This window comes from Myotis daubentonii, chromosome 3 (assembly GCF_963259705.1).
Source record: "Myotis daubentonii chromosome 3, mMyoDau2.1, whole genome shotgun sequence".
Classification (NCBI taxonomy): Eukaryota; Metazoa; Chordata; class Mammalia; order Chiroptera; family Vespertilionidae; genus Myotis; species Myotis daubentonii.
Window position 1 is genome coordinate 205,312,285 of NC_081842.1, and position 20,300 is coordinate 205,332,584.

At 52.6% G+C, this 20,300-nt stretch overlaps 1 protein-coding gene across 1 annotated transcript in view; it reads left to right on the top strand.

Moving 5' to 3' along the window:
• Nucleotides 1–20,300, top strand: part of MYOM3 (myomesin 3) — a 54,229-nt gene that overhangs the window by 20,493 nt on the left and 13,436 nt on the right. Inside the window, exons 15-28 of the mRNA XM_059690825.1 lie at nucleotides 2,326–2,509; nucleotides 4,862–5,036; nucleotides 7,677–7,798; nucleotides 8,116–8,303; nucleotides 8,547–8,673; nucleotides 9,953–10,131; nucleotides 12,651–12,765; nucleotides 13,742–13,898; nucleotides 14,870–14,979; nucleotides 16,611–16,655; nucleotides 17,232–17,368; nucleotides 19,039–19,183; nucleotides 19,320–19,379; nucleotides 19,764–19,831. Of these exons, the coding sequence (XP_059546808.1) occupies nucleotides 2,326–2,509; nucleotides 4,862–5,036; nucleotides 7,677–7,798; nucleotides 8,116–8,303; nucleotides 8,547–8,673; nucleotides 9,953–10,131; nucleotides 12,651–12,765; nucleotides 13,742–13,898; nucleotides 14,870–14,979; nucleotides 16,611–16,655; nucleotides 17,232–17,368; nucleotides 19,039–19,183; nucleotides 19,320–19,379; nucleotides 19,764–19,831 (1,812 nt within the window). The remainder of the gene's footprint in view (nucleotides 1–2,325; nucleotides 2,510–4,861; nucleotides 5,037–7,676; nucleotides 7,799–8,115; nucleotides 8,304–8,546; nucleotides 8,674–9,952; nucleotides 10,132–12,650; nucleotides 12,766–13,741; nucleotides 13,899–14,869; nucleotides 14,980–16,610; nucleotides 16,656–17,231; nucleotides 17,369–19,038; nucleotides 19,184–19,319; nucleotides 19,380–19,763; nucleotides 19,832–20,300) is intronic.

Sequence of the window (20,300 nt, forward strand, 5' to 3'; positions counted from 1 at the left end):
ATCTGACTTGTGCTGCGTGAGCCCGTTTCCTAATTCTCTGAACCTCATTTCCTCCAGCATAGACTGACATTCTCCCCCGTGAGGGTGAAATAAGACGCAGCACTCAGCCCAGGCCAGCAGCCATGGGCCCGTGAACACTTCCCGAGGAGATGCTCTAGAGTCTAGAGACCCTGGCGCATAGTAGGCGGACAGCACAGGATTAGTGGATCAATGAGTAAAAGGTTCCAGAGTGGCGTCTCTGCCTCTGGTTGCCCAAATGGGCCTCTCTTCACACACTCACGGGTGACCTATTTCTCCGACATAGGAAAGCAATTCCAAGACTGAGGATTTGTTTTGCGAGGCTGTGGAGTCTGTCCAATGCAGCGGTTCTCAACCTGTGGGTCGCGACCCCTTTGGTGGTCGAACGACCCTTTAACAGGGGTCGCCTAAGACCATCAGAAAACACATATAATTACATATTGTTTTTGTGACTAATCACTATGCTTTAATTATGTTCAATTTGTAACAATGAAATTGGGGGTCCCCACAACATGAGGAACTGCATTAAAGGGTCGCGGCATTAGGAAGGTTGAGAACCACTGGCGGTTAGACCATGGAGTCAGACTGCCTGGGTTCAAATCCTGTCTCTGCTACTTACTAGTTGTGTGACCTTGGGCAGGTTATTTAGTCTCCCTGTGCCTCAGTTTCTCTCCTATATAATAGAGGTAATCATTGTACACACTTTATAGGGTCAATACGAGGATCAAGTTAATTAAAGCCTGTAAGCCTTAAAACAGAATCCGGCGCACCAGTGTTCAGAAACGTTCACTGGTTTTCTGGCGATTTCTTGCCTCGCTGGGCTCTAGGCCACCACCAGCTGGGTGGGCCTTGGGGTGGAGGTGGTGGGGGAGCATAAGGAAGGCAGGGTCAGGGGTCCCCTGGTGCTTCTCAGCTTTAAGTCTCATACCCAGACTCAGCAGAGTGGCCTCTGGGTGCCTCGCCAGCCTGCATCCCCCTCAGCTCTTCACCCTCTATCTGCCCAGAGACGCAGAACTTATGGCTGCCTTTGGGGCCCCTGGCGCTGTGGAGAGTGAGCAGGTTTGGGGGCACCCACGCCTGAGCTTAAATACCAAATACACAAGCTATTAGATGCATGACTTTCTCCCCAGTTACCAAAACTCCCTGAACCTGTGTTTCCCATCGGTGGGGAAATTAACACCTACCATCCACTTATTCATTGAGTATTTATCCCACAAACATAGATGGAGCACCTCCCGTGTGCCGGTACTGTCACCGGCCCCAGGTACAGACAAAACCCTGCCTCTGAAGCTGGCATTCAAGTAGGGAGTGGAGACGCATGATAAACAAGACAGATGAGTAACACATTTAGCACATTAGCTAGTGGTAGCCCTGAGGAGGAAGACATAAGGCAGGGAGGGGAGGGCTGCTGACATAGGTGGAAGGGCTGGGGAGTCCTCCCCAGGACGGTGAGTGCTGAATAAAGGCCTAAAGGAGATGAGGAGCCAGCCAAGAGATTTCTGAGGGAAGAACATTGGGGGGCGGCGGCGGGGGGGGGGGGCGGAGGGGGGAGAGGAGGGGGCGGGTAGAGACCAGCAAGTGCAAAGGCCCCGAGGCAGGGGTTGGGCCTGGCACAATCAAGGAGCAGCAGGGGGCACAGAGCCATGGCGGGTGGACGAAGGGAGCATGACATGCGGCCAGACAGGTGGCCAGGGCCAGACCCTAGAAAAGCTTTTGCTCTAAGAGAGATGTGGGGCTGGGGAGGGTTCTGAGCAGATCAGCACACCCCCTGACCCGTGTTGTAGAAGAAGGCCTCAGACCATCATTTGGAGAGAAAAAGGCTGAAGGGAATTAAAGGTAGAAACAGGCAGACCAGCTAGGAGGCCATTAAAATAACTCAGATCTGAGAGACAATGGTGGCTTGGATCAAGGTTGTGGCAGGGGACCTGCGGGTGGTAAGTCATAATTGGAGTCTGGATACATTTTGAAGGTAGAGCCGACTGCATTTGGGGGTGGAGCATATTTGGGGGGTGCGGGAAAGAGGGCAGGAGTCCTGGACCGCTCCAAAGGTTTGGGCCTGAGCAAAACCTAACCCATGTGGGCAGCTTCGGTTTGGGGCACGCTCCAGGGTCGAGTTCTGGACATGTTGCAGGTGAGATGCTCAGTGGGCATCCAGGTAGAGATGGCGAGGAGGCAGGTGGATCCAGAGCTCGGCGTTCAGGGGCAGCCTTGGCCAGGATAAACGTTAGTGAGAGCATGTGTGGGAAGTGGGCAGCACAGAGAAGCTCGGCAACTGCTTAACCAACGCGAGTTTCTCTCCTTTGTCAGTCGGTCATAGGAAGTGGCACCTGGGAGGCCATCAGCACAGAAACTCCCGTGAAATCCCCGAGATTCGCACTGTTGGATCTGGAGAAAGGGAAGTCGTATGTCTTCAGGGTGCGAGCGATGAACCAGTATGGCATAAGCGACCCCTCGGAGCCCAGCGAGCCCATCGCCTTGCGGGGAAAGCCAGGTACCTGTGTGGTGCAGAGGGTGGGTGGGGGCGGGGCAGGCCGGGCCCAGGTGGTGGGCTGTCAGCATTCAGGGCTGTGAGACCCCAGGCCACAGGGCCAGGGCCAGGCCCATTTCCCTGTCTCTGACCGCCTCTACCTCCACGGAGCTGAAAAGCAGCATGACCTCAGCCTGGGAAGTGTCAGGACATCAGCAATCACATTTCTCTGGGCAGAGGGCTCATGGACGTACAGGCTTTTCTTTCCAAACCACAGTTCACAGTTTGCAGCATCCAGCTGGGTCCAGCATAGGTGCTGAGTGTGACCAAGTGGCCCCTTAGTTCTAAAGGTCTCCAACCAGCACCCACTCCTGCTTCCTGAGCAGGCCTCCTGGTGCGGGCTCAGCTGTCCCACTTGAGCCCTGGCTCACCTGCTAGGGAGCTCTCATCTTCAGCACGGCATGGGCCTGGGCACGTCATCTCAGAGCTACAGACCTGGTGTCCTCACCTGCCAAATGAGTGTACATCTATAATAATAATAGCATAATATGCTAATTAGGCCAGACATCCTTCCAGACGTCCTTCCAGACAACCTTCTGGACAAAGCTGGGACTGCAAGGGAAGCCCAGGTCCCGGATCCTGGGTGCTGGAGGGAAGCCTACTCTTACACGAATTTCATGCATCAGGCCTCTAGTATTTCCAATAAATGTGAATGGTTGGTGGGCCAGTAGAGTTTTTCTTTCATTCTGGTCCAGTGAAGGTTTAGGCCTGATTTGGGGCCTGGCCAGTGAGTGGCCAGAGAGACAGTGTGGGCTGTCTCTGGACCACTAGCCTGAGGGCAAGGTTCCAGCACAGTTCAAAAAAGGAAGGGAGAGGAAAAGATGGGGGAGGAGGGAAGGAAAAAGAAAAGCTATTGACTTGTATTCCAGACGTAAAATTATGTTAAAATGGGAAAGTACCCCCCAAAAGCAAAAGAGTGAGAGAGGAAGGAAGGGAAAGAGGAATAAATTGAGAAACTGATAAACAGAAAGAAAAGAGTCCTCCCCCACCATGATTCCACTGCCCAGTATCTGGATGCCTGGGTTTCTGGCCCTCTGACCGCACACAAATCAATGCATCTTTTTCAAAGTCTGATCAAACCATAGTAGAGCTTTGCATTCTGCTTTTAAAAGTAAACATTATGTTGCAAACATTTCCTCGGGTCATGAAATCCTCCTTGAGGTCCTGATTTTAATGTCTGAGGACTACTCGATGCCATGGAACCCTCCGCTCAAGTTCTTGCCTTTGGGTAGAATCAGGTCTCTTGTGCACATGGGGTCCCTGGGTGGTCTCCTTCCAGCCTCTCCCCTCCATCCAGGCTTCATCCGCTGCCACACCGTCTTCAGCCCGAGAGGCTGAAGTTGTTGACAGGACCTTCCTGTGCCCAGGACCTCAAGTCCATCTCTCAGTACATCCCCTGTGCCGAGTGCAGAGCCTGGCTCAGCGTAGGCACTGGGTGAAAACTGGATTTATGTTGGATGGATGCTGAGTTCAGCCTTTTCCTTTGTGGTGACTTTGTGGCACCACCAGAACACAAGGGAAAGTGTCTGGGGAGAAGGGAAGATGAGCTCTAGAACTCAGGGGAGAGGGCAGGGCTGGAGTTAAGCCTGGGGAGTCACCTGCAGAGAGGTGAGGGTTGAAGGCATAGGAATAGATGAGAGGAGAGAAGAAAAATAGAGCAAGTCAAGGAACAGAAGTTGGAGAAGTCCCACATTTGGGGAGAAAAAAGATGGGGATCCCCAAAAGATATATAAGGAGTTTGAGAAGTAGAAAGAGAAGGAAGCTCCTGCACCAGCCATATTCACTCATCCGTTCACCTATGCATTCATCCATCCATTTGTCTATTCATCCATCCATCCATTTTTCCATCCATCCACCCTTCCATTTGTTCATCTGTTCATCTATCCATCTATCCATCCATCCATCCATCCATCCATCCATCCATCCATCCATCTGTCCATTTAACAAATCAGGGCAGTCCATACTTCAAGGAGCATAGTCTCAGGGAGCCATGAAAGTCAATAGAGAAATTTCAAGGAAAGAAAATCAAGTTTTCTAGCGATTGAAGATAAACACTGAGGAAAACTGCAGACCTGGTGACTTCTAAGTGAGGAAGATTGTAAGGATTGTTGACTGGAGCCCTAGTGAGGAAGTGGGGATGTTTGGAGGTAAGAGGAAAGAGGACTTTGGGAATACATGAGTCTGGGGCACGCCTCTGGGACTAGGAAAGAGCTGCCCAAAGCCCCGGGGCACATTGGAACCCACAGCCCACCACTCCCCGTCGTGTTAGTACCATGTAACTCAGCATCCTTACTCAGTCCATGTTTCCGTCTTTAGCGACCCTGCCTCCTCCAGCTCAAGTTCAAGCTCTCCGAGACACGCAGACCTCTGTCTCCCTGACCTGGGATCCCGTGAAAGAAAGCCCAGAGCTCCTGGGGTATTACATCTACTCCCGGGAGGCAGGATCGTCCGAGTGGCAAACAGTTAACAACAAACCCATCCAGGGCGACAAGTGAGTTTGCCACACCCCTTCCTGCACCAGGGCACCCACCGCCCATTTCACAACACGGTGCTGGGTGCCAGGCACTGCTCTGAGCTCTTTTCAGATATTAGGTCATTTAGTCCTAACTGCAATCCTATAATCCTAGGACTATTATCTTTATTATCACTGGACAGGTGAAGAAACTGAGGCACCGGGTGGTCAAGTGACTTGCCAGAATTCCCTTATCTAGCAAATGGAGGAACTAGGACTTGACCCAGATGGCCTCTTCTTCAGCAAACACACGAGGAAGGCTTCGTGTTTGCAGACAGAGGTGACTCATTAGGTCTCATCCTTCCAGGAGCTTAGAGATACAGAGAGCAGAGGGTGCAGGGCAGCCAGTGGCTCCAGGACCAGGGAGGCCTGGGTTCAGACTCCACCCCCACCCCTCACTTGCCTGGTCAGGGACTGGTCCTCTCTCAGCCTCAGCTCAGACTCCAGTCCTCTTGCCTTTCCAGCTCCCACTCCCCTCTGAGGACCCTCCTCTCTCCGAGGCTGGTCCTGCAGGCTCCGTGAGCCTTGAGGCTTCTGGGCTCATGACTTTGCTCAATTTAGAGGCTCTGTGGGGTATGGGCTCAGGTGGTGACCTGGGCAGGCCCTGAGCACCCCTGGCTGTGCTCCTCTCACCTGGGCCCCAGACCCCGAGATCATCATACCCTGAAAAAGTTACAGGAGCTTGTCCCTCTGGTCTCCGGCACCTCCCAGTCCGCTGCGGTGGTCACTCATGATTGGTTACTGCTGAAGTGTCCAAATTGGAGGAAAACTGGGTGTTTGACACATTAGCTCTGAGTCCGAGTTATTCCTAGAATAGCACCTCTCCCCCCACTTGCACTGAGTGTACTTTCCAGAGGAGGGGCAGGGGCTGAAGGGGAGTCACATAAAGGGTGTGACATGCCTGGGGGATGTGTCACACATGGGAGGGTGGCATGCTCCTCTGGTATGTCCAGGAGCTCATCACACATGAGCATGTCATAGGTTACATGTCTCATGGCTGGAAAGAGGCTGGACGTGCTGCCCAGGAGAGCTGCCTGGGTGACGGCATGAAGGCAACTCCATGAGGCTGTGGTGGTCAATTCAGTGCCATGTTGCTGGGCCCCACAGAACCTGGCTCATAGGAGGTGCTCAAAAGTGTCTGAATGAATGAATGAATGGGCATAATGGTGCTGTGCTGGGACTCAGCTGTGTTCCCAATCGGCTGTGTACCCTTGGCACACCTCTTTCCTTCTGGGGGGGCTTTTCCAACCTATAAAGTGAAGGGACTGGACAGTGTGATCCATAAGGTCCCCTCCAGCTTTCAACTTCATCCTCATCTTCAAACAGGGGTAAGTAACAGAGGGCATTCGGACAAGTGCCTTGAGTTTACACAGACCCAGCAGAAACTGGGTGCTAGACAAGCGTGCGTTATTGTCACTGTTGTCATTCATTGTCAGCAGGGGCTGGTCCAGAGTCACCCCAGCCTCACCTGCCCAGGCTGCCTGCCCATCATCCCTGCAGTGCTTCATTCTCTCTTAAAGGCATATTGCCCGCTAGAGGTGGGTGTCCCTGCGCAGAGAACTTGATGCCATATCGACCATCAACCTTGATTTAAGTCCTTGGGGCTCCTCAAGGTCAAACTCCCTGTAGAACAAGATTTGCTAGAGGGAAATGTTGATAAATGGAAAGGGAGAAAGAAGTCCACAATTTGGGTTTTATCAAGAAAGGGCAGCATGAGAAGGACATTTTTCTCCAACCCTGAGTGAACCTGTATGTTTCTGGATGACAGTTCTCTCTGGGGGTCTTTAAAGGGACTCCGTGTTTTAGAATCAGCATCCGTGCAGATAATAAAAGCCACTTGTGTTTCAAGGACAAAGTCCCAGAGATGTACCAGGGAGCACAGTTCAGCGGTTAGCTACCTGGGCCTCCAACAGTACCTTCCCCAGCGGTGGGCTCTAGGAGCGTTTTATTGAGAAATAATTGGCTTGTGTCACTGTATAACGTGTACAACATGATGGTTTAAGTTACAGACACTGTGACATGATGACCATGACAGGTTTAGTTAGCATCCGTTATCTCATACAGATACAAGTACAAGAAAAGGGAAAAAAAATCCTCCTTGTGATGAGAGCTCTCATAACAACTTTCCCGTGTAGCAACCAGGAGAGGTAACGATAGTTATCAGGTTGGACATTACTTCCCTGGTACTTACTGATCTTATAACTGGGAGTTTGTACCTTTTTTTTAAAGATAATTTTATTGATTTCAGAGAGGAAGGGAGAGGGAGAGAGAGATAGAAACATCAGTGATGAGAGAGAATCATTGATCGGTCGCCTTCCGCCTGCCCCACACTGAGGATTAAGCCTGCAACCCGGGCATGTGCCCTGACCGGGAATCAAACCGTGACCTCCAGGTTCATAGGTCGGAAGTGCATCCCTTTGACCACCTTCCTCCAACCTTTAATTAAGGACTTCACCCTGCAGGTGTGTGCATCACTTTGGGGGCAAGGGCAGTACCTCTAGGTAAGACCCTGGAATCCTGCCACGCGGGCTACCACTCATCCCCCAGGGTTGTTCTGGAAAGTTTGGGGTTGTCTGCGAGCTGGAGGCCATCCCTGAGCGCCGCACATTTCTCTCCCAGGTTCACGGTTCCCGGGCTAAAGACGGGGAAGGAATATGAATTTTGTGTCAGATCAGTGAGCGAGGCTGGGGTAGGAGAGAGCTCAGCGGCCACTGAACCCATCAGGGTCAAGCAGGCTCTGGGTAAGTCCTCGGGGCAGCTCAGGGCCAGGCAGGGAGCAGGGCTTACACACCACATCTTGGAGGGTCCATCCCAGAGGCCAGTGGGGACAAGCCCCTGAGGGGAGCGGGAGTGTCCCCTCCCCGACCACCCTTTCCTTTGGGAAGGAAGCACCCGTGGCCTGAGGCCATGCAGTGACGCCTGACCAGGTGCCCTCCCAGGGGCAAAGTCAAGGTTACTAGCAGGCATCTCTGGCTAAGTTGGTACCCCCAGAGCAGGGTGGGCACCCACTGGGGAGGCTTGGTGACTGCCCCTGGCCTCCCCTCCTGCCTCCCCGTAGCTACGCCGTCTGCCCCCTATGATTTCATCCTCCTGAACTGTGGGAAAAATGATATGGTCATTGGGTGGAAACCGCCCAAGCGTCGTGGAGGTTGCAAGATCCTGGGCTACTTCCTGGACCAGCACGACTCGGAGGAGCTGGACTGGCACCCGGTCAACCAGCAGCCGGTCCCCACCCAGGTCTGCCAGGTAAGGCTGGAGTGTGGCCGCCCGCCTGGCGTCCCGGCTTGTGCGGGTGAGTCGCTGGTGGAGGTCCTGAGGCTGAGAGGGGCCTTGGGTTCCCTGGCCTCCACGTGCAGACCCACGTGACCAATCTTGTTAAAGCCCCAAGGACTCCCTGCTCTGAACCTCTCCCCACGTTCCTGCTGCTCCTCCTCCACCACCGCCCCCGGCCCCAGCCTCGGCTCTCAGTCTGTGTTTCTGCTCTTCAAGGTCAGCAACCTTCGTGAAGGCCACTTCTATGAGTTCCGTGCCCGGGCCGCAAACTTGGCAGGTGTCGGCGAGCTGTCGGCGCCCAGCAGCTTGTTTGAGTGCAAAGAGTGGACGATGCCCCAGCCAGGTGAGAGGGCACCCCCCTCCCCAAATCCAACCAATGCAAGGACCGCTCCGAGCTCTCTGGGCATCCATGTTCCCGCTGTGGGTTCCAGACACCAGACCCCTGGCCCTTCCACCAACACACCCTGTAATCGCTGACACAGACGGTCTTCACCCTGCCTTGCAGGACCCCTGACCTTGACCGTCAGCTGGCCCTGTACCCCAGCACAAACTGTCCTCTAGCTCAGCACATCCTCGGCCTCTGGTTCCCGCCACAGACTAGCCTCAAAGGCACTCTGCTAGGGTGACTGACTCGTCCCAGTTTGCCCAGTTTGGTTTTACCGCTGAAAGTCCTAGACCAGTGATGGCGAACCTATGACACGCGTGTCAGAGGTGACACGCGAACTCATTTTTTTGGTTGATTTTTCTTTGTTAAATGGCATTTAAATATATAAAATAAATATCAAAAATATAAATCTTTGTTTTACTATGGTCACAAATATCAAAAAATTTCTATATGTGACACGGCACCAGAGTTAAGTTAGGGTTTTTCAAAATGCTGACACGCCGAGCTCAAAAGGTTCGCCATCACTGTCCTAGACCAACAAGGAGGCCTGGTCACCTGCACACCACTCCCCCAGGCTTGTTAGTTTCCTCACAAATGAGCCCCTCACCTCCCCCCAGGAAGGAAGGATCACGACCCTCCATCATTCTGTGCAGCTCGGTTCTGTTTTCTACACAAAACCTTTACCTGAATGGCAGGTAATTACTATGTGTGATGCTTTAGCCAACAATAATGATAAACAACTAATAGTTACTGGGTATTTACTATGTACTTACACGTTCCATAAATTATGTCATTAATGCTCACAACAGCACTATATTGTAAGAACTATTATTATCCCCATTTTACAGATGAGAAAGCAGGAACATCGAGGCTAAGTAACTTGCCTAGAGTCTCCACAGCCTGCAAGGGTAGAGCTGGGCCGAGAGCCCTGATGATCTGACTCGGGAGGCCACACCCGTGGCCCCCCCACTAAACACGGAAATGGCAAAGACATTAGAAGGATTCATGCTGACTGGCACAGGGAATGGAGTCTCTAGCCCTACTTCAGGCCCAGGACAAGCTTTGTCATGAAGCCGCGGCCAGCCAGGTCCCCACCATGCCCAGAACAGGGGCTTCCAGGCTTGGTCGTGACTGACGGATTGACAAGCTTGCTCAGTACCTGGCTATCTGGCTGGCCATTGGGCTGTCTGGCTGGTTGCCTGGCCGCCCAGCTCCTTCTCTACCCCGTCTCCCACAGGTCCCCCGTATGACGTGCGAGCATTCGAGGTGCGGGCCACCTCCCTGGTGCTGCAGTGGGAGCCCCCGCTATACACGGGGGCCGGGCCGGTCACAGGCTACCTCATCAGCTTCCAGGAGGAAAGCTCCGAGCAGTGGAAGCCACTCACCCCAGACCCCATCTCTGGCACCCACCTGAGGGTGAGTCCCTGCCCCTCCATCCGCTGGCCCACCTGAGCCTTCCCTGCCACTGGACAAGGCAGGACTACAGAGCGTCAGAGCTGGAAGGACCCTCAGGGAGTACTGTCCTCACTTAATGGCAGCAGAGGACCAGAGAGGGGGAGTGACTGACGCAGGGTCACACAGGAATTGGTAGTAGGTTAGCTGGCTGGCTGGTAGACAAGCTGCTCCACTCTGAGCAGACTCCTCCCTAAAAATACACTTATAATCGGTGAGGCGTATCAGCATGTGGACATGCTCATCCCTGGAACCAGGAATTCTGCTTCAAGGGCTGAAGTGCCGAGAAATAATTAAGCAAGTGTGCAAAGATCTGAGGATGACGATGCTCACTGTTGCATAGTTTACAAAGGCAAAGGTTGGGAACAACTTAGCTGTCCCTCAGGGGGTTTGCATAAATAAGTCAGAGTGTATCTTTAGGTGGAATCCTGTGCAGGGAGCATGAAGACTGGGTGGTTCAAGGAGTGGCGATAGGACAAAGAAAGAGGTAGACATACATGTGCGTGTTGACATGAAAATATAGCCATCATATGTGGCTAAGGAAGAAAAGCAGAATTCAGAGTAGGACATACATACATACATTAAGTACCATCTGTATATCATAGTACACATATTAGATATTAACAAACAGATATGCAGATGTATGTTTTTTCATTTGAATGAGGAACAAAAACTCTTTGGATAAACGAGAACTCTGGCAGAATCAGTGGCTGTATTCACCTGTGGTGGTTGTAGGAGAAAGGAAAGCACGAACAATCCCCCAGCATAACAAAGACACTTCACAGCTATTTTGCAGGTGAGGAAACTCAGGCGTCCATGGAAGCATTCTTCACAGACACAAGTGAGCGACTTAGACAATCATGGAGAACCCCAGACTCCAGGCCCCTGGGTCACAGCCGCCAGCTCTGAAGCTGCAGGTCTCACAGGCCTCCCTTGTTTAAGGCACAGTTCTGGGATGTGGATTAGGGTTTTTTTCTGGGTCTCGGGAAAGAGGGGTATTTTCTCCAACTCACTTTCCTGAAGGTGTCTTTCACCAGCAGGCAGGAGGGTGGGGCTTTCAAGTCCACACATAAGCATTCGGTTCGTTAGCACCAGGAGGAAAGACAGGCTGAAGGAGCCAACACAGAGTGGAAAGAATAAGACAGTAAAAAAACCAAAACGGCGCATGTCATGTTTCTACACGAATGGTGTGCATTTAAAGGCTAAACGGATTATTACAAAACTTGATTCTGGTTGTCTCTGGGGATGGGACCGCTGGGAGAGTTTTAATCCTTCCTTTTATATTCTCAATTGCTTTAATATTTTCCCTAACAAGTGTGTTTCTTTTGTAACCAGAAAAAAAAATACTTTTATTTGAAAAAATAACATTAAGGCCACCTAAGACAGAGTCAGGGGGACAAGCCCGGCCTGGGGAAGGCTCTAGACTGCAGTCGCCGCCTCCACGAGGCCAGCTCCCTGCGTAGAGTCGGCCAGTGCTGGACAGCTGGCCCGAGAGCCACTCGAAATGGATGGTCTCTCTGCGTCACCCCCCCCCGCCCCCGCCCATAAGTTGGCCCAGGACAGAGTGGGCAGGCCTCAGTGACTTGGCACCATTTCTTCATTCACTAAATACTTCTTGACACCTACTTAGTGCCAGATCTGGAAGCAGGTCCTACATGGAGCCATCCTTGGGTGACAGGCAATTACAATACTGTGTATTGTACAACAGAGGGGTGTCTGAGGGATTCTGAGATCTGGGAGGTCAAGGATGAGCTGGGAAAGGGGGTGGGGGAGAGCTCCAAGCAGAGGGCTCGGTGGAGGCAGTCAGGAAGGCATGAAAGGACTTGACAAACGCGGGGCCCCTGAAGGGTCATGGAATGAAGGGGGCACAGAGAGGAGAAGAGGACAGGGGCCAAGGTCACATTAGGGGGAGTCTCGGTACTAAACCTCAAAATCTGAACTTGACCCTGAAGACCACTGACAGATCTAAGCATAATCCGACTGGCATCCTGGAGAGACGGGCAGAGGAAAGATAGGCCGGGAAGTGGGTCTGGGCGGAGATGCCACTGGGGGCGCTGTTGGAGGAACACGGCCGCAGTGGAGACACGCTGGGGAAATGAAATGGGGGCTTGGTGATCGCATGTGTGGGTCTTAAGAAAAAGGTGTTGAAGGCTGCTCCCTGGGGCAATACATGGAGGAGAGACAGGGTGCAGGAAGGGAGAGGGATCCTCACAGGGAGATGGATGATGAGTTAAGCTGCGAGCCAATGGGGTTTCAGGTGCCACGGGCATGGAGATCATCCCACTGGGGAACCTACTAAAAACTGGAAGTCAGGAGAGCGATGTGCTCCTAGCCCGCCCGTCCCCACCCCCAGGGCAGCCTGTGCCTTCCCGGGGTTCCACACATGCGAGGTTCCCAGGACCCCGTGGCCGTGGTTTCGGGAAGGGTGGTCTTTGCTGTCCTTGGTGCTCACTCTCGCCTCCCTCCCCCACTCCCACCCCCAGATTTCTGACTTGCAGCCGGGGAAGCGGTACGCGTTCCAGGTACAGGCTGTGAATTCAGCTGGTCCTGGGCAGCCGTCCATGCCCACCGACCCCGTGCTCCTGGAGGACAGGCCAGGTGAGGGCAGGCGGAGGGATGGGCTGGGCCGTCGAGGAGGGGCTCAGAGGGGGGTCGGGAGGAGCATGTGGAATTGCAGGACAGGACTTCTGTCCAACCCTCCCACCCCCACCCCAGCCCCCCAGCACTCCACACTTCTTCCAGCGTTCCTTCTTCCTGCTGTTTCTCTCTCCATCCCCCATTCCGTCTATTTCTGTGGAATCCCAAGTTATGAGCACATCTTCTGTTTGAAGGGATCTCCCGTGCTTTCACATGCCACGTTCATAAACTCACACAACGCTTCATGGAGACTGGAAATAACACCCAACTCCAGGCCCAAGTATTATTTCAGGTGCCACGCGAGGCTTTGCCTATCCTGCAGTCACAGCTCCTGAGGTCCCCTCCCACGCTGTGCCAGGTTCTTACCCTGCCCTGGCCCTCCCAACCAGCCACCCCAGGAACCAGTTTAGAATGGAAGTTATTGTAGCTCCGAGAGGTGAAATGATCAGGTCGCACAGCTAGGACATGACGGAGTCACTCAGCTCTCCTCTCTATAAGGCATATCTCCTTCCATCTTTTAATTATTCACTCATTCAGCAAATATTTGGTGACTCCCACATCACACTGGGGGTACAGCAGGGATGAGAAAGCAAGGTCCCCGCTCTAGTGTGTGTGTGTGGGGGGGGGGGGCTAGGGGGGAGGTCAACAGCACAGATGGATGGTAAACAAGATCCAGTTCCGTGAAGGAGACAGCGATAAATGCTATAAGGGAAATGCAACGGGGTGATATGGCGGGGTGAGGGTCACTTTAACGGGGTGCGCAGGGAGGGCCTCTCTGAGGAGGTGACATTTGCAAGGCCTTGGAGGCCACAGCAGGAGTCCGGGGTTGTTGTTTTATGCAAGTGCAATAGGCAGCCATTGGAGGGTTTAGCAGGGGGGGTTGTGACCTGGTTATTATTTGTAAACATCGGCGCCCTCTGTTGGACCCCGCCCTCAGATGCCCCGGAGATCAAGGTTGGTGTGGATGAGGAGGGCTTCATCTACTTGGCTTTCGAAGCCCCCGGGGCCCCCGACGACTCAGAGTTCCAGTGGTCCAAGGACTACAAGGGCCCGCCGGACCCCCAGAGGGTCAAGATCGAGGAGGAAGCTAACAAGTGAGTGAGGGGAAGGGTGGCACAGCTAGCCCATGGGTCCCGCGTGTTGTCAAATGAGTTGGCAGAAGCTCCTGGCTGAGACCCCCCAGCAGGACCCACAGATAATGAATGAATGAATGAATGAATGAATGAGTGAATGGGCCTGAGAAGGGATGCTTGTCTCTCACTAAGGATGCTGACTGCCACCTTAGGGAGAAATGGAGGAACAGGGCATTTAAGGCTGAAATGACAGCATTCATTTGGAGCGTTTTTCTGTAAGCAACTGCACAGGACTCCCTTTCTATCCTGGGAGCCAGTGACTTGTTCTTGGAGCATCTCTGGGCTCCGTGTCATCTCATTTGTAAAAAAGAGGGGTTGGGCCCTAGCCAGTTTGCCTCAGTGGATAGAGCGTCAGCGGTTGGACTGAAGGGTCCTATGTTCAATTCCAGTCAAGGGCACATGCCCGAGTTGTTGGCTCGATCCCCAGTAGGGGGCAAGCAGGAGGCATTGATGTTTCTCTCTCTCTCTCTCTCTCTCTCTCTCTCTCTCTCTCTCCCTCTCTCTATCTCTCCCCCCCCCCTTCCTCTCTGAAATATAAATAAATAAATAAGTAAACAAATAAATAAATAAAAAGAGGGGTTGGGAACAGATGACCAAATGTCCCTGTCAAATGCCTCCACCCCAGCAGCTCGTGGCCTCGGCCCTGTCCAGCAGGAGGTAATGCTGATGACTTGAGCCCTATAGGGGGAGTTGGGCCATGCAACCAGTGAGACCCTGTGCCGGCCAGCCCTCTAACGGGGGCCACTGAAGGTGCCAGGCCTGAGCTGCCCTGGGCAGAGGACCAAGTGTGAGGAGGCAGCCACCCTGCTCCCCAGCCTGGCCGGGGTCTGCAGTTGGGCTGCAAGTCTCCAAAGCTCACCGAGGCTCTCCAGCCCCCAGGCCTCTAGTGCGCCAGGCCCCGCGTGGAGCACCTGCTCTCTTCTCTCTGCCAGGTCCAAGGTCATCCTGAGAGACCCTGGCCTCGAGGACTTGGGCACCTACTCGGTGGTGGTCACCGATGCCGATGAAGACCTCTCAGCGAGCCACACGCTGACTGAGGCAGGTAAGTCCCTGCTCCCCTGCCACCTGCCCAGAGAGACAGGCCCAGATCAAGTCCCTCAGAGGCCGGCAAAAAGCAACAAAAGTTTGTAAAGCAGCGATTTCCAGAGAAGTGGGTCCTCACCCACCCAGTCAGTCAGCCAGTCAACTAGTAAATATCTAGTGAGCACCTTCCATACGCCAGGTACTGTCCTAGGATTATATCCGTGAACTCAACGGGCAAAAATCCCTGCCTGGTGGAGTTCGTATTCTTCTTGTCTCTCTTTCCTTTTTCTAATTTGGATATAAGCAAAGGTACTAGAATTATTTCCCTTCCTTCTATAGCCTTAAAAAGCACACACACACACACACACACACACACACAAAACATTTCGTCAGAGAAATGAGAATAGCAATAGGGAGCAGTGGGGACTATGACAACCCGGAGAATAGAAAGGTCATCCATGTTGGATGATTTAAACAGAACTGAGCCCTGGCCGGTTTGGCTCAGTGGAGAGAGCCTCAGCCTACAGACTGAAGGGTCCCGGGTTTGATTCTGATCAAGGAAACATGCCCGAGTTGCAGGCTCAATCCCCAATAGGGGGTGTACAGGAGGCAGCGAATCAATGATTCTCTCTCATCATTGATGTTTCTATCGCTCTGCCTCTTCCTTCCTCTCTGAAATCAATAAAAATATAAATAAATAAATAAAAACAGAACTGAAATCAGTGCTAATGACAGATAAGACTCACTCTCTTCTGTCTCCATAGCAACTGGGGGACAGCCCTGTTGATGGCACAGGAGGTCCTTTGATTTTGTTAAGAAGCAGAAGCCAGACAGACCCAATTACAATTCCACAGTTTTCTGGCTGTTTGACTTGAGCAAGTCATGTCACCTCTCGGGGCCGCAACTGAAACAATGTCATGCAGAAACATTTAGATGATTCTATGCAAACTAAAGCCATCAACAAAAGGGATGGGCTTTTCGTTATGTTTTGTTCTCACAGTATTCTTGCTGTGAGTCCAGACTCATGCTGAAGTCTCTGGAGCTCACAAGGGGAAAGGAGACTGGGCTCTGCCGCTGCCAAGTCATCATGCGACACATGTTTATTAGGTACCTACTGTGTGGCAGACACTCATGTAGACTCAGAGCTCTGCTTTGCAGGAGAGAAAGCCTAACAAAGAGGCAGTTAGCAAATGAGGCAGCACTCGGCAGAGCTGCCCTGGAGACTTCTAGACTGAAGTGCTGTGTTGGGGCCAGACAGCCCTCAGAGACCAGGGCAGCATATCACAGGGGGTTAAGAACAGGGCTCAGAACCCAGTGGGCCTGGAGCGGTCAGAGGTGGACAATAATGCTCACCCCACAGCAGTGTGTGAGGACCTCTGAGATAAAAGCACCCGGCACATAGTAGGCACTTCTCAAGGGAGGTGGTACTTGATCTCAAGGTGACCCGCATCGCCCTCTGCATCCCCCTCTGTTGCCCCAGGGCTAAGACCCACAGTGCTCATCTTCAACGCCTGTGTGGCAAGTGACCCCAGGTTGAGGGGTGTTTCTCTGGGACTTTCACCCAGCAGGGGCCCTAGGATGGCTGCCCTGGACCCACTGGTCCCAGTATCTCATTCTCTTTGATTTCTTCCTTGCTCTTCCCTGTCCCAGAGCTGGACAAGCTGAAGAAGTTGAGCCATGAGATCAGAAACCCAGGTAAGCAATCCTCAGGCACCTCCTGGGGTATTTGGAGCAGAGTTGGATCAGCAAAAGCAAAAAACTAGTGGTGGGGGGTGGGCAGGGGATGGGGGCATCATGGGGCTGGAGGGCAGAGACCTGGGGTGTCAGCAGTGGAAGCCAGGTAGAAAGGGAGTGCAAGGAGGGCAGGGGGGATGTTTCTTCTGAGGTGGGTTTTGCATCATGGGAACCTCTGCTTACCTCCGCTGGCTAGTAGCGAGCAGGGTCATACACTTGGGTGCACATTGGAATCACCCCAGGAGCTTTGCAAAATCCCAATGCCCAGGCCACGCCCCAGACAATCAGAGCCTGGACATTGATGTTTCTGAAAGTCCTTGGGGTCCGCCAGGGTGAGAGGCACAGCCTCCGAGGTGTGGGAAGAGGAAACACTTCCTTAAAATGAGCTCACTCTAGAGCGAGCCCCACCCCAGTGTGTCTCCTTCAGACACGCAAGCGCAGTACGCAACATGCTCAGGGTGGGGCTGGTGCCGAGTAGGGAGGGGAGGAGGGGCCCAGGCCCACCCCACTCCGTCCTGCCTTCTGCCTGCCTCGCAGTGATCAAGCTGATCTCGGGCTGGAACATTGACATCCTCGAGCGAGGAGAGGTGCGGCTTTGGCTAGAAGTGGAAAAGTTATCTCCGGCCGCTGAGCTGCATCTGATCTTCAACGAGAAGGAGATCTTCAGCTCACCGGTAACTGGAACTCAGATTCCTTCCTCACTGAGGTCCCCTGCCCAGCTCCTGGCTTCCCCTGGCAGTGGCTCCCACTGGTCGGCAGCGCCCCCTAGCGGACATATCGGAAACGGTCACAGTGGTGGGGTGGGGATGGGGACACCTGGTTTTCAGTACCTGGAGGGCCGATGGCAGGGATGGTAGATGCCCGCCAATGCAAATCCCACAAAGCATTCCCCACACCCCCTACAACATTTGAATGTCCCGCCAGACATTCTTCAGATGAAAAACCCACATTCATACTGATAATGATCCAAGCCTAGACCTAACTCTGAGATATACAGAGAATTTTCACAGTTTTAACATACACTGAATAGAGTTTTTATTCAAGTAGACACTTCACATATGCCCTTTCATTCATTTTCCTGTTCTTGGACAGAATAATTTTGTATCTTTTTGCTTTTCTTAAGTTCAAACCAATTCATTATAAATCAGTGCAGCATGAGAGTGTACCTGATATTACTTTTATTTCCTGAAATTGCTTTTATTTCTTCTTCCTATTGCACTTGTAGTATTCCATTGCCTTTTATAGTTGACACACGAGTTGCCCATATTCAACTGTTTTTACTTACAAAGACAATTTCAATCTCATGGCAGATTTAATTATGAGATCATATTATTTGTGAATTTTATCACCACCAGAAACTATGTGTTGTAGAGAGACGAGAAAGAGCTCAGGGTTAGATGTCACAGGACTCATATATCATCCCCATCGGTTGTGTGCCCTTGGACAAGACCCTTCCCCTCTATATGCCTCTGTTTCCGCATCTGTGCAATGGGGCTGGTTGTCCCAGCATCAGGAGGAGCAAATGAGGAAATAGGTTTGAATGTTCTGCTTAACGATCAAGTATGAACTTGGCACATGGCAGAGGAAGTGTCACAAAGTCTAGACTATCACTGGCCCTGCTAGAAATATAAAATAAAACTGGATGGCTCCCTCAAACCACACATACAAATAAGACCAGAGGGAATGAGGTTCTAAATGTGGAAAAGAACCCAGCCTGCGTGGCTCATCAGTTGAGCGTCGACCTATGAATGAGGTCACGGTTCGATTCCCAGTCAGGGCACATGCCTGGGTTACGGTCTCAATCCCCAGTGTGGGGCATGCAGGAGGCAGCCGATCAATGTTTCTCTCTCATCATTGATGTTCCTCTCTCTCTCTTCCTCTCTGAAATCAATAAAAATACATTAAAAAATAAAATAAATGTGGAAAAGAAAACTTTTAAAACTGTTAGAATATGACAAAATACAAACGAGTGTTAATTCTGGATAGCAAGTGCACAGGTTTTTTAAATATTATCCTTTATACTTTTGTGGAGAATTGTAAAAGAAGTAAAAAAGAAAAAAAAAATGGCACAATAGGGGTTGGAGCTTATTATTAATTGCAATTAATTCAAGCACCAAGACTCATCCCTGTGCCTGCCAGACCTCAGGGGTGTTCTTGGAGGCTGAGTGGGGGGAGAACCCCACACCATAAGCAGTAGAGGGTTATCCAGGGCTCCCTCCCCATCTCTGACAGCGTCTACTCTGCACATCCCTCTCTCCAGGTCTAACTGCACGTATGTGCCCATAATGCAAATGCCCTGCGACTGGAAAAGGGCAAAGGTGATTCTCGGGTTTGTTCTCCCCAGGACCGCAAAATCAATTTTGAGCGAGAGAAGGGCCTGGTGGAAGTGATCATCCAGAACTTGTGTGAGGAGGACAAAGGGTCGTACACAGCTCAGCTCCAAGACGGAAAAGCCAAAAACCAGATCACCCTGGCCCTGGTGGACGACGGTCAGCCGCGCCCTGCCCACCCCGCCCATGCACCCGGCCTCAGCTCGCAGCTCTGGGGTCTTCTGTCCACCCTGATGCCCCTCTGTGGACCGGTGTTCCTCTCGGCTCATGCCAGCCCCTCCCTATGTGTTCACAGATTTTGACAAACTTCTGAGGAAGGCAGATGCTAAGAGAAGAGACTGGAAGAGAAAACAGGGTAAGAGTTACTGGGGTGAATTTCAAAGGCCTCGGCCACGGGGCCAGGGGTCAGGACTGGGGAACTCTGGACTATTAGGTGAATAGATCCCTCAGCCCTGCTGGGCCCCCAGGGAGGCCACTGCAATTCAGTCCAGCTCTGTCCCTGTGCCAGAACGAAACAGCGCTTTCCCCACGAGGAGAGTGAGCCCTCCTTAAATTTTGCACCCTAGGCACCTCCCTTGCCTCACCCTAGCCTCTGCCGTTCTGGTGGGGGCAGAATCTAAGGGGACCCGTGGTCGCTAGCTGCCCCGACCCCAGCTGGCTTCCCTGGTCTCGCCACCAGGTGGCGCCCTGGCCGAGCCTGGAGCTCTGACGGGTGGGCGTGTTTGTTTTGCACTTGCAGGTCCCTACTTTGAGGAGTTCTTACAGTGGAAGGTCACGGAGGACTGCCAAGTGTTGCTGACGTGCAAGGCAAGTCCCTGCCCCTGCCTCCAGCCCTGCCCCGAGGCCCCCTGGGCCTCTATCTGTGGCTTGTCCCCAAGCCTGGTGGCTGCATTTGCTCTGCTCCCACAAAATCCATCCCCTGTGCCTGGTTGATCCCACACCTGCAAAGTAGCCCAGGGAGACTGCATTTAACCAGAAAGCAAAGCCGCCCTTCGCAGAGCCCAGGGAGCAGAAGTAGGGTGAGTTGGGTCAGCCTGGAACTAGGTCTCCAAGCTGCACAGGGTAGGGGTTCTTTGGGGCCTGGGGTCTGAGAGCAAGTGAGGGGTCTATGCGTTGAGCAGGTTCCCTGGTATCTACCGGCCGCCTTGCCAGACGCTCTGCTTGGTGCTTCAGAGCATGATTTTATTTCATCTGCCTCACGAGCATCTGTGAGTTAGGCATTACCACCCCCACTTTCACCCCCTGGGAAAGCAAACAGGGAAGTCACTCAAAATCA